The sequence below is a fragment of the Sorex araneus genome, chromosome 2 (assembly GCF_027595985.1).
Source record: "Sorex araneus isolate mSorAra2 chromosome 2, mSorAra2.pri, whole genome shotgun sequence".
In the NCBI taxonomy this organism is placed as follows: Eukaryota; Metazoa; Chordata; class Mammalia; order Eulipotyphla; family Soricidae; genus Sorex; species Sorex araneus.
The window spans coordinates 344,696,931-344,715,567 of record NC_073303.1 but is presented as its reverse complement, the minus strand read 5'-3'; the positions used below and the strand labels follow the sequence as shown (position 1 = coordinate 344,715,567).

Here is an 18,637-nt window from a genome sequence, read left to right as displayed (position 1 = left end):
CCCTGAGCACCGCCAGGGGTAATTCCTGAGTGCAAAGCCAGGAGTAACCCCTGTGCGTCACTGGATGTGACCCAAAAAGGAAAAAAAATACTCTCCTGCTCTTCCAGTCTTATCTGTCCCATCCCCTTCATCATCTCTAAGGCCATGTCTCATCTATGTTATTAAACTGTCTACTTGAATTTACTGTCACAGCCTTCCTTTCCCCCTACCCCATATTTCCTAAGCTAGAAGCAAAATATTTTGCAGATTCAGTCCTGTCAATTTCCTTGTAACTGGAATAGTCCTCATTTTCTGATGATTTTTAGGATAAAAATCTTTGCGCATTAACTACCTTTTGTTCCAGAGTTCTTGACTTCCCACACATGCTATTTGAATTACCAAAGCATAACCCTAACCACCATTCCTCATTCTGACAAATAAAAACTACTTTTACTCATGTGTGAGTCTTGCTTGATGTTTCCCACTTGTCTTTTTCTTTTAGAATTCTATACTTCATGGGTTTAGAACATTGTTTTAAAACATCAGTTTGAATTATAATTTTCAGTTTGTCTGAATACGCCATTAAATTATGAGCTCCCTGAGATCAGGGAGGTATTTGTCTTATGTATAACTCTCCCCAGTATCCATAATAGAATTTGGATACATACATAATTTGCATAAATAAATTATATATAATAAAACATATATCATCTAACACATATATAATACATGTTACCCTAAAAAATATACCTGAATTGCTTTATTCTTTTAAAATAGGTGCATGTATATGCATCTATATTAAAATTTTTCAATGAATTAAATATAATTTGTTAAAGCCATGTGATTTATAGAGTTATTTGTAGTTGAGTTTTAGACATATAGTGTCCTAGCACTAATACCATCACCAGTGTCAATTTCCCTCCATAGTGTTCCCAGGTTACCTGCCACCTTGACAGGCACATTTTAAAGTTTGGGACTTGTAGATTGGAGCTCATGTTTTCAGTGTTGTTAGTTCTGTAGTTTGAATATATAGCTGCACCACTCATTCCTGGGCCCCAGATAATAAAAACAAAACAAAAGGAAAAATGTCTTTTTGCTATTCAAAATATTTAATAGTAGAGTAGAGTCTCATTCAAAAATATAGATCTGTAGTAGGTTGTACAGGAGAACATTTATGTTTTGAAGATCTAATATAAAGAAAAAAAATCTGTGAAAATACTCTAAAAATGTATCGCCATTTTTTAAAAAATAGAAGGCAGATGCAGCATCTTTTAACAATTCCAACAGTTGGCTTTCCCCACAGCTTTGGAATAGAGGACTGGCAGCAAAAACAGATGTAGTACTTTGCTTGCATTTCAGGTGCCAAATTGAGCAACCTAAAATCACCTTATGTATTTAATGTGCCTTTATGCTTTTTGTACTTAATGTATAGAACCAAATTTTTCCATGTGTATTTCTCTAATATGGACATAGTATATATATAATAGGGACTCAAATAATGTTTAATTATTAATAGGCAAATTAAATGTTACATTTGAGATATTGGAGTTTAAAATTTCCTTGACAATTTTTATCCTTCTTTCCAATACAGGACACTTTTTTGACAGCGAAATCCTTTAGATAAAAAATTGGAGAGTTGGGGCTGGAGCGATAGCACAGCAGGTAGGGCGTTTGCCTTGCACGCGGCCGACCCGGGTTCAATTCCCAGCATCCCATATGGTCCCCCGAGCACTGCCAGGGATAATTCCTGAGTGCAGAGCCAGGAGTAACCCCTGCGCATCGCCAGGTGTGACCCAAAAAGAAAAAAAAAATTGGAGAGTTTATTTTGGAGTTAGATACAATGGCGCAACTCTCTAAGTAGGATCTATAGTCCTTTTGAGTCATAACTGCTAATAACAATAATATGCATAGCTTCAGTTCTACTGGAAGTTTACAGTTTAGGATCCAGTAAATTTACATATTGGGTTAAATGGTTATTTATATAGGTTATTTCTAACTTACTGGAAAAAGTGATATGCTTTTAATTATGATAAAATGTATATGCCTTTCAAAGCATACAAATCTATACCTATTATAGTGATAGTTAGTGGGAAATTTGACTTTTCCAGAATCCAATGGAATATAGTTGGCATGCTGACCTTACTCAAAATAGTTGTATTTAAGAAGTCCAGAAACAGTATGAAATCTTAACAATTACCAAAACTGTTAATTTATTATGGACATTCTCTGTTAGTCTTTACAAACTCATTGAGTTTATTAAGCAAGTGACTATACCTATATAGGAGTTAAGAAAATATTATTTCATGGGTAAAAGATGATTATGACTGAAATTGAAGTTATGTATTCTGGAAAACTTGCCTTTAGGAAAACCAATAGGATAATTTCCCCTTATTACTAAAAAGAAAATAAGCAAAATTGGCGTAAAATAGTGGCAAGCTTAGTGATGATTTAAAAGAAATGCTTTGACATTAAAATTCTTTTTTATTATAAAAAGTGATTTACAAGTAAGAATATTATAGATGCCTATTTAACTATTAAGTTTTCCACCAAAATCATTATTATAAATAAGAAACTATTATTGTAGTTATAAAGCATTCTTTTATTGTCTCATATGAAGTCTTTCATAAGCATAAGTGGATGTTTTTATGATTAGATAGTTTTTGAGACTGTAATTATCTTTGAGACAAGGAGATAATGACAGTTTGTATGTTATCTTTGTTTTTTAAGAGGCTTATCTTTATTAATGCAGAGACCAAACTACTTATAAATTTACCTGAAAAATAATTTAGAGCAAAATGAGTCCTTATTCTGAATGTCACAAATTAGTAAGTTCAGATAAGGAAAAATATATCATGTATTTTTCATGTTTTTTGATTGGTTTTATATTTGAACAGATTAATTTCTTGTTATGAAGTGTATCTTCCAGACTTAAATAATTTTGCTCGAGGTTGGTGCATCCAGTTACCATAAAAGTAAAAATCAGCCATAAAGGGAGAAACAGAAATATACACACAATAAATGCTATTCCCTTGATTTCTTTTGTTTTATTTACTTTGTAGTGTAGTAGTAATGCAAAATGTGCATTAAACATAAAATACTACATAAGTTATGAAGTTATTTATACAGCTTGTACAAATCTCATACATATGGGATTATATATATTTGTTTTGGGATTTAGAAATGATAATTTGGAAATAAAGATAAAAATTTTCTGAACAAATTACAGAATTAATCACCTACTACTAGTAACATTTTATATTTATCTGTTGCATTGCAATTTTAAAAGTATTCTATACATTTTATATCACACACCTTTAAAATATATCATCTTTTTAGAAAAAAATTGTATCATAAACGATATCCAGGTACTACAGTTAGAAGAAATAAAAAAGGAAAAATCAATTGATAATGAGGAAATGAATTAGTCAGTAGATAAATGATGTATTTTATTAGAAGCTGACTTGGAGTTTTTCAAGGAGTGTGTGGTCATTGATATTCATATCAATTACAGGGAAAAATCAATTAGGACTTGGACAATTTTGCTCATTAGATTTAGTAATTGAAGAGAAAATGGGAGGAGCAATTAAAAAGAAATTGTACACAGAGGAAGATTTAATATGAATCTAATGGAGTTGAAGCATTAAGACCTCTAAAGTGCTTGCTATGCTTCATATTTGTAATCTCCTGTTCATATTTGTAATCTATCTCTTGTGTTGACTTCAATACTGGGTAAAAAGTCTGCTTCTTTTGCAGGTTTGAGAGATACAAGTGTGAATGAAAGAGGAGAGATGGCATGGTGAATGTGAGCTTTTCAAGGAACTTGCCTGTGGTCAAGTGAATTGTGTGTGTTATATTTAGAGCCTGCTTCTTCATGACTGCATGGATGGTATATTAGCATAATTCACTATGCTAGAAGAGCCTCACACTTCATGATTATTAAGTAATGATTGTATAGAGACCACCTACAGTGGAGCCAGGGACTGAATATGCTAAACCTGGGCACTCACCACTTGAGCTAGTACTTCTGCCTTACACTTGGAATTCAATGCTTTTCTGTGGATATATTGAGACTCTAAAGAGTTTGTTCTTTTGGTTTAGATTTTTGTATCTGGGTTTTGGTCAAATAGTGAAACATACATTGAGGTTAGGGCCCTATCTCTCCTGCAAAACTGCCTTTCCTGGAGAGGTTCTCAGCTACTAGCTCCCCCACATTCTGACACTCTAGGTCCAGTTGGCCCCACTTCCCTGCTGTCATCCTGCGTCTACAGCTGCATTCCCTCAAAAAAGGAATCTGAGAGATAGGGGCTGGAGATATAGTACAGTGGGCAGGGTACTAGCCTTGCATATGGCTGGTCTGGGTGATTTGGGTTAGACCCTCAGAACTCCATATGATCCCCCAAGCTCCACCACAAGTGATTCCTTATTGCAAAGCCAAGACTAAGTCCTGAGCACAATAAAGTGTGGCCCCCAAATAGAAACCACAAAAGGAATCTGGGCCTGGGTACTAGAAGAGTCAGTATTGGGTCATGTATATCCTTTCGTGTTTTGAGGAATGGTGTGGTGGCCATGTTCTTGCCTGGCTGGAAGCAACATGGAGTATTTGGTGGTTATTTACAGAATCTAGAAGGATTTTGCTAAATTTTCTATCTGAGTCATTCAGGTGTGTCTGATTGACCAGTCCTCATTCATATGCTTGTGCTCTAGCCATAAAGGAATTTGGAAAAGCACACATTACATGTTTTATGTTTATATAGTTCTAGACAGTTTCAGTTTCCCACTAAGTGTCACAAAATTGAGAATTATCTATGCCTAGAAGCATTCAGATGCCATAGAAGAAACTGAATGGGGCTAGAGTGATAGCACAGCGGGTAGGCCTTGCATGTGGCTGATGCGGGTTCGATTCCCAGCATTTCATATTGTCCCCTGAGCACCGCCAGGGGTAATTCCTGAGTGCAGAGCCAGGAGTGACCCCTGAGCATCGCTGGGTGTGACCCAAAAAGCAAAGAAAAAAAAGAAACTGAATGTGCCATACTCATATCACTGGAGCCTTTCGACCTTTAAGTAAGCTTCGGTTGACTTTGACTTAATTCAATTTCTTTGGAGTGCCAAAGTCTATTTTTGGAGTCAATAAAAGGAGCTCTACTCTATATAGGGCTTGGAGGTGCTAAGTGTCCCCTGAGAAGACCTCAGACAACAACTGATGGGAGGTCCCCTTTTATTTATCCTGGGATGGGAAAGCTATTAATACTAGGGTTTGAATTCCCAATTAGGATTATGTTCTACTCTCTCACTCACTGTGGCAAGTTGACTTGATTATAGTCCTTCCATAACCTGATCCTACTCTCCTCTCCTAGTATATTTTCATTACTTCCTAATAATAACCTTGGACTTGGATCTTTTTCTAAGGGTGAGATTTTATAGAACCTCCAAGTAAGACAGAAGCAAAACTGTTAAAATAAGAACCTTGCAGTTGTATGATTTGTACATACCTTCTCCCAGCCAATAGATTGATTTTTATTTGATGATGATTCTTTCACTGGATAAAATATTTTTAGTTTGATGTTTTCTTATTTATTTATTTTTGATTTTGATTCTATTGCTGTGAGAGTTGAATTCCAAATATATCGATTAGTTTAATATATAGGAGTTTAGCATCTACCTGTTTCCTTTTATGTATTTTATTGTTTCAACTCTTAATTTCAAGTCTTAATCTATTTTAAATTAAGTTTTGTGTGTGGTACATCTAATGATTAAATTTAATTATTTTCATAAAGTTTTCTAGCTTGCCCAATATCATGTAGCATCTCCTTAATATATAAATATATAGTTTCTGCTTTTGTAACAGTTCTCTATGCACATTTCTTTTTATAATAATGATATTTTTGTAATATGACATTTGTCTATCAAGTCCCTTCACTAGACTTAGAGGTATAAAAAGGCTTGTAGGCACATGAAGAAATGCTCTATGTCACTAGTCACCAGGGAGATGTAAATCAAAAGAACAATGAGATATCACTTCACACCACAGAGACTGGCACACATCAAAAAGAATAAGAACAACCAGTGCTGGTGCAGATGTGGGGAGAAAGGGACTCTCTTTCATTATCGTTGGGACTGAAGACTGGTCCAGCCTTTTTCGAAAACAATACAGGCATTCCTTCAAAAGCTAGAAATTGAGCTTCCATATGACCCAGCAATACCACTTCTGGGACTATATCCTAAGGGTACAAAAAAGAACAGTAGAAATGATATCTGCACCTGTATGTTCATTGCAGCACTGTTCACAATAGCCAGAATCTGAAAACGACCTGGGTGCTGAGAGTAGAGGATTGGTTAAAGAAACTTTGACACTACTACACAGTGGAATATTATGCAGCTATTAGGAAAGATCAAGTCATGAAATGTGCTTATAAATGGAAGCTCATGGAAAGTATCATGCTAAATGAAGTGAGTCAGAAAGAGAGAGACAGATATAGAATTACTGCAATCATGTATGGAATATAAAATAACATGAGGCTGATACCCAAGGACAGTAGAGACAAGCGCCAGGAAGATTGCTCCACGGTTAAGCCTGCCTTCTGAACTGGGGGATAGGGCAGCTTGTATAGAGAAGAGATCACTAAGTCAATGATAGTAGGAGGGATTGTTTGGGATGGGAGATGTGTGTAGAAAGCAGATAAAGGACCAAATGTGATAGCCTCTCAATATCTATACTGCAAACCATAACGCCCAAAAGTAGAGAGAGAGCAAGAAGGAAATTGTCTGCCATAGAGGCAGGGGGAGGGATGAAATGAGGGAGGGACACTGGGGACATTAGTGGTGGAAAATATACACTGGTGAGGGATGGGTGTTCGATCATTATATAACTGAAACTCAAACATGACAGCTTGGTAACTATATTTCACGGTGATTAAATAATAAAAAAAATTCTTTAAGGATTTGCTTTTGTCTCTTAGGCTTCAAGATTCAGTGCAGAAACTGCATGAGATGAGTAGCCAAGAAATAACTCCCAGTGCACAAGAGAACCAAGTGATAGTTATGTGTTTATCCAAACAAGATGGCTCATAAAATACATCTATGAAAAATGTTACCACATTACTATTATCCAAAATCCTGGTTGAAGGTGTAGTGATTATTCCTACATTTTCCAATCTGCCTAGTTTGATCTGCTGTATAGAAGCAGGCATGTGATCTGTACTAGTTTCTGATGTGAGGGTGTACAAAAAGTAGTGACCTACTGTACTTTCTTTTTAGTCTTGAAATTACAAATATTTGTCTCTAAAAACCTGTCTTGAACATGGCAAACAATACTAAGCAAACCTGACACCTGACCTGGGTAAGCTAACTTGTTTCTCTTGCCCAATATCTGAAAGATTAGATTCAGTGAAATTTAAATCTCACTGGGAATTTCAAATCAAACATGTTTTATTCATTGAGATTTTTGGCCCCTTAGACATATCCCTTAATATTTATGATGTTTTTATGATGAATTTATAGTAAACGAAATATTTCATCACAAGGCTTGTGGAATCTGAGTATCTGTTTCCAGGAGTACAAGTTGACTTACAAGAGCTAATGACACCGACCTTCTAAAATCTCACCAGAATATAGGCTCTGAGAAAATGCCAATGTTCAGAGCCTTTAACTTCCTTAAATAAATTATTCAAGTTAAATGCTTTTAACTTTCTTTGAATAAAAAGTTTTCGGAAGTGGATCAACTTGATGGCCAAATCTCCTTTCTTTTCTATTCTCTTTCAACATTTTTTCTCCAATTTTTATAGAGGCCCCATGATTGACAGTGGGAGAGTTTCCTGCATCCAACATGCTAACCACGCCCTCCACTAGAGCACTAGAGTGTGCTTCCCTTCACCAGTGACCCATGAACCCTCCCATCTACCCTTCCCCACCCTTAGTAAATTCAGTTCTTAAAGGCCAATGCTCAGATTCTGTTGCCTTTGGCCATTTGTTATTGCCCTGCTAAAATTTCTTTATGTCCACTTCTACTAGTCAGCCTCATCTTGGGAATCAGCAACTGAGCTCTTGTTTTTTGTGCCTTGATTCCTTTATTTACTTTCATAGCTCAAGCAAATCGATGAGCAATGGGATGACAGTGACAGTGACAGTGACTTTCATAGATATCTGTAATCCATGTGTTTTACATCACCTCTAATACTACAAACAATGCTGTAGTCCAAATCACTGTATTTCTTGGATATTTTGCCTGGATTATTGCAATAGACGTTTGGTTTCCATACTTCTTCCTTGAATTTCCCACAATAGTTTTCCAGTGCAAGTACTAGAGGGAATTTATACATTAGCAGTGAGGCACTGTGGTACTCCCTCAGCATCTTCTAATTTTTTCATTTTACTCAATATAATCCAGGAATTTTACAACTAACTCTTTGAGCCATCAGATTGGTTATCAGTTGTCTGTTTGGTCTCTTCCCTGCTACTCTTTTGCCTAGTTAAGCTCCATCATCGAGCCATTCTGACTTTCTTGTATTATAAATGCACAGCAAACTTCAAGATTCTTGCAATTATTACTCACACCTGTTGCATACTCTTTCTTTCAATGTTTGCTCCAATGTCTTATTTTTTTGAGGACTTTTCTTAAAATGTTTGGTACAACTGCTTTCTCATACTTCAAATTTCTCTTTCTAATTTAGTTTTCTTATTTTCTGGTCAACATCTGACAGTACTCAGGGCTTAAACCTGGCTCTAAGTTGACAGATCACTTCTGATGGTGCTCAGGGAACCATATGGGGTGCTGGGCATTGAATCTAGGTCAGCTATGTGAAAGTCAAGTGTCCTACATGCTATACTATAATTCCAGTGTAATTTTTTATAGTACTTGTCACTATATAACAGACTACATGTTTCACTTATTTTACTTATACCTCTCTCCGTCTAATACCCCACCCCACACACCCAAAATTAAGTTTCTCAGAACAGGTGTAACTATGTTATATTCACTGTGGCATGGTAGTGCCTAGAATGATGTTGAGTACCAGCAACTAAATTACGTCAAGGATTGAAGATAAGTGACACTATTTTGTACAATAACTTGCAGTGTTCAAGTAGTACATATAAGTTCTTACCTTTTATCAAGGTAATTAGTTTCACTTTTTTTATTTGCTTTTTGGGTCACACCCAGCGATGCACAGGGGTTACTCCTGGCTCTGCACTCAGGAACTATTCCTGGCGGTGCTCAGGGGACCATATGGAATGCTGGGGATCGAACCCGGGATGGTGGTATGCAAAGCAAATGCCCTGCCCGCTGTGCTATTGCTCCAGCCCCTAGTTTCACTTAAAGAAAAAAGAGAGAGAAACTGAAACTGAAGAGATAGTACATAGGATAAGGCACTTGCCTTGCATGCATCTGACCCAAGAATGATCCCTGGTACCACATATGATCCTCTGAGTATGACTAAGAGTGATCCCGAAGCACAGAGCCAGGAATAACCCCTGAGTATAGCTGGGTGTGGCCCCAAATCAAACATAAAAGGAGAAGCTGAAGTTTAAAGAGTTGCATATCTATTATAAAATTTAGCATTAGAATGTCGGTTTTCTGCTTCTTAATTTATCTCACTTCCTATCATCACTTAATAACCAAATATTTATTTAGTGCCTACTGATTACCAAGAGCTATCCTACATGCTAGGGATATAGAGTTGAACAATAGTCCCATTTTTTCAAGGAATCCAGATTCTGATAAAATCCACCTGACATTCAGATTCTAGAATAAATATCTGCTTTGGGGTAAGATGGGGTAAGAGCAAATAAAATTTATGGACAGTGGTGACAGTTCTACCTGATATAAAAAGGCATACAGGTTGCACTTGCGTTGAATCTTAACAGTATCTTGTTTCCTCTATAGGTAGAGGACAGAAAAAAATGTTTTAACAAAGAATAAGGTGAGAATACAGACATTATGATTCTTTTCATTCTATTGGCAGTGATTTAAAAATCATAACTTTAGAGATTTAAGTCTCTTTGATTTGCCTGTGTATACAGTTTTTAAAGGGTGAGAGGAAAAAGACTTAGTAATGGATGTTGTATAATTACATTGAAAAAAGAAAGTACACATGGGGATTTGTATAGTACTGATTTTTTTTTCATCAAAAAGCCTTTATTTGATCTAACAAGTAGGTAGACTCAGGGAAAGAACTTAAATAGCTCAAGAAGATGGTATAAGCATGTCGATCTCTGAGAGTGTACTGATTTGAATACAAATGTGAATCAGCTTCGCCATTAATTTATCAAAATCTGTCTTTATATATGAGTGTATGATTATGGCATGCTATTTCTAGGGCATACATGGTTGTACAGCAAATCCTGGTGTGTGGAAGTAGAAATATCCACTTTCTGAGGTATCCCACATTTAGCTTATTTATTGGCAAATTCTTTTCTGTATTTGGTAACTTGTTAATAAACAAATATGCCTATATACATTCTGCTGGTAAGGGTAGAATTATCTGGTGTGAGGGAGAAAAGAAATAAACTGAGAAAAGCAAACAGAAAAGCAACTGAAGGCTTCAAGAGAATTGAAATATGTTGTTTTAAAGTGGGTGGCCAAAATAGATTAATCTTCACTGCACTTACAGTTCAAAACCAAGCCACTTTCTCAGTATCTCTTTGTAAACTTAAATTTTAAAAATTTCAAGTATCATATTAATTTTTAAAAGTAAGTTTATTGAAAACAGCAATTTGCATACCTCCCCAACTCTAATTTTTCTAAAACAACCACTTTCAACTCTTTGAACTTTTTCTCCTGTTATTTCCACTTGTATTTCTAAGTAATGTGCTCATGTTGTTATTTATTTTTTAATCTTAGATGTGCCTTATTCAATCCTCCTCTGAGAGAATAATAATTAGCCTTCTGACATTTCACTCAACTTTGCTTTTTCCCATTTTTGACATGCACTTATTATGCAATTTGGACGTAGGTCTATATTGCAGGAATATGAAGGGGCATTTTATGTGTTTTTTTATGAAAACAGTTTGTATACGCAAGATAATTTTTTTAGAATAATGTTTTTTAGGATAATTTTTTTAGAGTTTCAAGCAATGTTTCAATTCCCTGAAATTATAATTAAAATTGTTTTAACTTGGGGTATTAACTTTAATTTCTCTTAATTTAATTTTCTATTAATAAAAATTAATATGAATACTCATTTATAAGGAAACTTATTAATGTTTGATTTCCTTTGAAAATAAGGTTCATCTGGCCTGCGAGATCCCTTCAGATGTGGTGTCCTGTTGGCCTGGGTGTTAGGTTTGGGCGTTAGGCTGCGTGTGGCCTCAGCAGCGATGCAAGGGGTCCCTGCTGTCCCTGTGCTTAGTGAACCCTGCCTCCCCAGGAGGTGTGGCCACCTGGCCGCAGTGGCAGGAAAGGGAATGCCAGCACCGACTCCATCCCTCCAGGGGGACCGTGATGCTGTGGAGGAGAACCTCTGGGAGCAGCATCCCGACTCTCACAGCTCCAACCAGGACCCGCGCCTGGACCTCTGCAACATGCAGCTCGTCTTCTTCTTTGGCTTCTCCGTGCTCTTGGTCCTTGGCAGCACCTTTCTGGTTTACCAGCCCGACCACAGGATGCACCACGAGTGGGCCCGCCGGGAAGCTGAGGGGTTTGTGAAACACCGTGAGGCCAGTGGCCTGCCAGTGATGGAATCCGGGTACCTGGACCCCAGCAAGATGCAGCTGCAGGAGGATGAAAACTAGTCGCTAGAGTGATACTCGGGGAAGCACCCGCCACGCCACCTCTCAGCGTGCAAAAGGACTGATTATAAAGTGGGGAAAGTTAAGGAAAAGTCCCCAGGAAGATCCAAAGATGATAAGTATAGAAAAAAGAAAAAAACAGGGAATTTTAGTCTCTGGAGCCCAAATGACAGCACAGTAATGTCTTGGACGACATCAAACCTGCCCTAAGAATACTGTTTAACAACGTCCTTTTTACTAAGGCTTACAAAAATCATTGCGAGGTAAATTGGGCTCAAACAGTCCGGTGAAGTAAGATCAAATAACCATTGGGACTAGACTCATTTATGGCTGAAAGGTTGGAATTATCAGACCAGCAATTTAAAACAAATAAAATATTCTGATGGAGAACATACAAGAATAGTTGGCCATTCATACAGCTTATTCAGGGAAGTGTTTGTCACCTCTTCCTATTTTTTTTTTTTTGATGGTTTTGTTGTTGAGTTTTGTGAGTACTTTATATATCTTGGATGTTAGTCTTTATTCAGATTTATTTAGATATACTAATTTATTTATATATGTAACATATGTAAAATATAATATAAATAAGTATAACTTTATGTACTAAAAAAAGAAAATAAGGTTCATTAAAATTTCATAAATAGATTTAAACTATCTTTGCTAATATATATTTATATTTCATTTTTCTGACTAATAGACCATATGAAGGACTTAAACAATCTATAAATTTAGCAAAACAAACTTATGAATACAATTTTCCATGTGCTGCAAATATTCCAACATGGCTGATACAGTATCTAAAGTTATACTTTACAACAAAAAACATCAAAATCCAGAATATTAGGATGGATCTGTTGGATTCACAAATCCTCCAGAATGTCAAATTCTTTTTGCTTTTGTAATTAAGCCACATCTGGCAATTCTCAGGGTCACACCTGGTCCTGTGCTCAGGAGTCACTCTTGGCAGTGCTCAGGGTCTTATGGGATGCTGGGATTCTGTCCCGGGTAAGGTGCATGTAGAGCAAGTGCCTTACTTGCTGTACTGCCTCTCTGGTTCCCAGAATATTAAATTCATAAGTATAGATTAAGGTAAAGTTACTTACATGTGGGCTATCCATTGCTTTATTCAAAAATTCCTAGAGTTAAAGTAAAAACTATGGAAACTATGACATCTTTCTAAGAAAATTGGAATTTCTGTCTCAATGGACTGAGCTGGCCTATGCCTAAGCCAAAAATTATTAATTTTTAAGTTTAGAACAAAGTTGATCTTGAGGCAAGAGTGATAGTTCATGTGGTACAGGAGATTTAACTATAGTGGGGGTGTATAATTCTATAACATTTTTAATAAATAATTTGGGAACATATATTGATCCTTTAAAAAGACAACCTTTGGTCTGCAATTTTATATAACATACATTCATATGTACTAGAGTGACAGCACAGCAGGTAGGACGTTTGCCTTGCACATGGCCAGCCTGGGTTTGATTCCTCTGTCCCTCTCAAAGAGCCCTGCAAGCTACCGAAGAGTATTCCGCCCACATGGCAGAGCCTGGCAAGCTACCCGTGGCATATTCAATATGCCAAAAACAGTAACAACAAGTCTCACAATGGAGACATTACTGGTGTTCGCTTATGCAAATTGATGAACAATGAGACAGTGCTACAGTGCTACAATGCTACATTCCTAATAGTTTATAAAAGTGTAATTATTGTGCTCAGCCTAGATAAGATCTGGAGCTGCTGCTTGAGAAACAGACCCTCTGCTCCTAAAGACTATGATCCAAGAGGTCTTCTAACCCATTTTGGCACCCAGAGCGGCTTCTTATAGAAATGCATCTAGACTGTGAACTGAACCAAAATATCAGAAATCCAAAACCTCATAGAGTCTTCATTCTCAGCAATGAAAAGAAATTATTAAATGATGCCTTTTCAGGAGGCCTGATTATTAGGGGAAAATTCCAAACAATAATGGTGAGTTCTCTATTGAAACATTGAATGTATTCAAAATACAGAGAATAAAATGAAGATCATTAACTACTTAGGTAAGGGCTGGGTGGGAGGGGGATAAATTGGGGTTCTTAGTCGTGGAACATGTGCACTGGTAAAGGGATGAGGGTTCAATCATTGTATGACTGAGACTTAAACCTGAAAGCTTTGTATTTTTTTCTCATGGTGATTCAATATAATAAAATAAAATTTTTAAAAAAGTGTAATTATTGAGACAAAACAAAATGACAATAGCAACAACTATGTCTACTGACCATTTTCTATTTTGACAATTATATATAGATTAGCCTTTAAATTTCAGAATCATTTTATTATACAAATAATATTAATATTTCCATTTATAGAGAAAAATACTGCAGGGAAAGCACTGAGGGGTTAAATAACTACAAAGGTGACCGAGGTTGAGAAACAGGGGGTTCTAGACTGTTCAAATTCAGGTTTTGTGTTTTTTAGTCACTATATTGTGTATTCACTAAGCGACTAGGAATCCTGCAGCTCTCTCTCACTGCCTGTATTCGGTGGGGTCATTTCCCCACCTGATGGCATAGGCAGATGAATGCGGAAATTAGGGCCAAGCTGGTTGGTGATTGGTTGCTGTTTATTCCCCCACACACTTGTTCCAGTCTCACTAAGCTCCCCATTCCCATCTCCTCCTGCCCCCTTGCTAGTCTCTCCATGCCTTAACTCGCTGCCTTGGTCTCTGTCTAGTCTCTCTCAACTCCCCACCATTGGGTGGGGGTAGTAACCACAAACCCAGGTTGGGTAGCACAATCAACATATGAAAACCCTTCCTGATCACCTGTAGGCAGGGAATCAGGCTCAAGGGTGAAATGCCACTTAGGGGTTTTTCTCCTTGCTTAATCCAATAGCTTAATTAACATCTTAATTGGGATTGAGGGGTGGGAGGGATACTGGGTTCATTGGTGATGGAGAATGAACACTGGTGGAGGGATGGTTTCTCGAACATTGTATGAGGGAATCACAAGCACGAAAATGTGTAAATCTGTAACTGTACCTTCACGGTGACTCACTAATTAAAAAATAAATAAATTTTAAAAAACCCAAAAAACCATCTTAATTAACATCTTAATTCTACTTCTTAATATTAGTTATTTTGTATAGACACAGATACATAAAGCTTGTAGGGTGGCTCTTCTGGGGACATCTTGCTATAGATCTCAAACTACAGTTCTCAGGCCAGATTAATTTTCCCTAACACTAGCAGGGTCTGAATCCAGTTGTTACTTTTTGGGTCATGACAGAATTTGTCCATGACCATGCTCTTACTTATAGTATTGAGCATTATGGATGCTTTGGCCTGGCCCATTTTGGTGCCAGGATAGTTCACAGTTTGGCCTGGGTCCATCCAGTCCCTTGTCGGGACCCTGCTTTGGGGGTGCTAGGAAGTAAGGGCAACTGAGACTTAAGTTGAGAAAACAGATGTCCAGGAGTGAGTATCATTCGGAGTCAATTAACTCCCAAGTTACAAAAGCATAACATTAACTGTCTTCCTGTGTCTCTACAAAAAGGACTTTGCTCTGAATTAACTATGCAAAGGATGTAGGAGAAGAGAAAAGCAATATTTACAAGTTAACAGGGTCTGATTAAAAATAAAGGTGATTGGTTGGGGAAGCAGAAAAAAAGAAGAGTCTCCAAATAAACACAGATGAATTGGAGCACTATGATGAGAGTACCCCAATAAACCTAAGCTCGCTGTGGCATGACAGAAACGGACAAACCAATGTTATCCTACAATATGATATTACTTATTTACAGTCAGACAAACAAGTGGATCAGAAGGTTCAATGTTCAACAGACATAAAATGAAGTTCTGAGGACTTACCATATATGTGGCAGACCCCAATTCAATCCCTGAAACTGCATATGGTCCTCTGAACACTGCCACAAATGATCTTGAGAACACACAGAACACACAGAAGTAAGCCCTGAGCAACACTGGGTGTGGCTCCAAAACAAATAAAAAGGGAATTTCTTAAAGACTATTTTATGAATTGGCTAAAAGGTTTTCAACATAATATTAAAGAAACAAAACTAAAAAGTGACCATATACAATTTAATTATATAAAATAAAAGGTAGATCTATATGAAGCAGGTTTACTAATTAATGCTAATTTTTGTTGCTCTCACTCTTCTCCCTAGATAATATAATTCTCGCATTCTTACTCCAAGGAGAAATTCTCCAAGTCTACTTCATGATAGACCTGAATAACCCACAGCAGACACTGATCTAAGACTGTAAATCTCTGAGACAGGAGTTTTATGCTCCTGATGTGCTCATAAAAATATTCACAGCCTTAGCTGAAGAGCAGGTTTTTTATTCCATGAAAGTCTTATAGCTGTGAAGAGGGAGAAGCAGCCTGAAAGAACAGGCAGATGGGATAGGAAACTGAAAGACTTCGGTTTGGGGGGAGGAAAAATAGAACCTAGGTTTGCAGTACCAGAAGTGTAGACACTGACTCCATGCCAAGCACTTCTCTTGTTGCTAATTTAGGAATTTCACTAACGGTTTTGTGCCTCAGAGAGTCTAGCCCACTACAAGCAAGTAGAGGATTACCTGGTTTTTAAATAGTAGAATTTAAACATCCAGCAAGGATACAGTGGCTGGAACATATTTTAAGTGGGGAAAGCAGCTAATATACTACATACTTATAAAAACATAGGAGGGAAAAAGGACAGAGAAATAGAAAAAAAAATCTCTATTGCAGTACTGTAAATAATGGTTTCTTGTGCACATAATTTCCACACCATACCCATCACCAGGGCACTTACCTCCATCCCTATTATTTCTTCTTTAAACATAATCGCATTTTTGAAATAGTCTACATTAGTGTTTTAATCGTAAAAATTTGAAATGATGTAATGAAAAACTGCTTTTTTGCCAGGATATCTGCCTGATTTGTGGCAACTTTATCCACATGCTGCATTTGATTGAGAAAACACCCATAGCAGACTTAAATGTTCTTTGTGAAAAGTGACCTGGAATCAATGTTATTTGTACACAAATTTGAAGACTAGGATTTCTCCATTATGTAGTACTGAAACAATGGGTATTTTTGTTGTTGTTGTTTGTTTTTACTCACGGCGGTGTTTGGGGGATCACATGGGATGCTAGGATGGAACCCATGTCCACCCGCATGCAGGGCAAATGCCCTCCCCACTGTACTATCTCTCCGGCCCTCGCGATGGTTTTATTTTCATCTCATGGAGGTATAGTCTAGAAAGAGAGGGCAGTCTGAGGGGTTCTAACCTGAAGCGGGGGATGGAATTAAATTTTGCAGTGTTTGATTTGGAACTGCTGAACTGAATTGCGATCTCTAATCTCTTCCAAGTGTCCTCCTCCAGAGTATTTATCCAAATTGCACTTAGACCCTTTATGTGATGAGTTAATGCCTGCATCCTTCAGCAGTCATTAAGCTTCACAAAAGCAAAAGCTTCTTTAATTTCTTTTTTAGGATTAAAAGTCCAACCTACAGAGTGTACTTGGTGCATTCTTGTTACTCAAGAAACACTTGTTGACTGATTAAAAGCCTAGATCCCATTTATTTGTAGAAAAGGGGAGTCTGTATTGAAGATGCACAAAAGTAAAAGAAAAAACTCTTGGAGCTCGGATTTGTGATTATATTTTATGAAGAGGTGTAACAAGGCTTGGTCCTTATTCATTATCCACGTTGAAAGCTGGTGTCCAAGACTTCCTGGAGGATTTGACTCCTAAAATATCTCTGAAGGAATAAAGAGAACTTATCCATTTAAAGCAGAGTGGATTGTAGGGTTTGAAAGCTTCGAGTGTGTGTGGAAGGAGACACTTTGGGACTAATCAAGAAAAAAAAATTCCAATCATGAACGTACAACCCTTCTGAGCGTACTTTGACAGACGCTGCAGGGGAAGTTCCTCAGAGCAAGATCTGTCTAAAGATTTTGACACTCAGGGTTGCTTTTGAGAAGGCAAAAGGGATCTCTGTGAGAGGAGTGAGGCAAGAAGTTGGGCAGAGATTTGGAGATTTGGAGAGGGCACTAGACGATGTAGCTTAGCAGCACATGGGATGTCTGATTTTCTGCCAATGAAAAGCTTGTATAAACACATAGCACAAACTTTTGTGGTTGCCTAAATGGTATTAGCTTAAGAAATCTCAGTCTTCTGCCGCCGAGATGTGATCCCAGGGGCCGCATGCATGTGTGGCCTCTCTGCAGCTGCACAAGCATGAATCCAGACCCAGCTAAACCACTTTCGACATGGGCAGCTCCTTGCAGAATGTCCCCAGCCTGAGAACTAAGTCGCGACCCCATGCCCGCCCAGGAGGGGAAAGGTATTTCTCTCTCTCGCCTCTTCCCTTCCAGGGATGAAGGGCGTGGGGACCGCCATATTATGACGACCACAGATAGGATTTTACGACAAAAACTGCAGCAAAAGGATGCGAGGGTGCACTTGGGAAGGTGGGAGGCACCGGCCCCTCCTGCTGCCGAGATGTGATCCAGGGGGCCACATGCATGTGTGGCCTCTCTGCAGCTGCACAAGCATGAATCCAGACCCAGCTAAACCACTTTCGACATGGGCAGCTCCTTGCAGAATGTCTTCAGCCTGAGAACTAAGCCGAGACCCCATGCCCACCCAGGAGGGGAAAGGTATTTCTCTCTCTCTCGCCTCTTCCTTTCCGGGGATGAAGGGCGTGGGGACCGCCATATTATGACGACCACAGATGTGGTTTACAGGCTTGTAATGATCCAATATCTGGAAGAAATCTCCCTGGACTTAGTTGTTAAAGTACAGAAATCCAAAACCGCGTGGCGGCTACCGCGGCCTGCACGACCTCATTTCTCTTCACAACAGGTCTGACTCTAGTGCGGTACTCCTAACAATAATGGTGAGGTTTGTGTTGAAATATTGAATGTAACCAAAGTAAATAGAAAGTAA

At 37.7% G+C, this 18,637-nt stretch overlaps 1 protein-coding gene across 1 annotated transcript; it reads left to right on the top strand.

Annotated features, from left to right (window-relative positions):
- The first annotated feature begins 11,289 nt into the window (after positions 1–11,289).
- Positions 11,290–11,703, top strand: LOC101551375 (NADH dehydrogenase [ubiquinone] 1 beta subcomplex subunit 11, mitochondrial-like). The gene has a single exon (XM_055124825.1). It carries the CDS (start codon positions 11,290–11,292, stop codon positions 11,701–11,703), a length of 414 nt encoding a protein of 137 aa, XP_054980800.1.
- Positions 11,704–18,637: the final 6,934 nt, after the last annotated feature.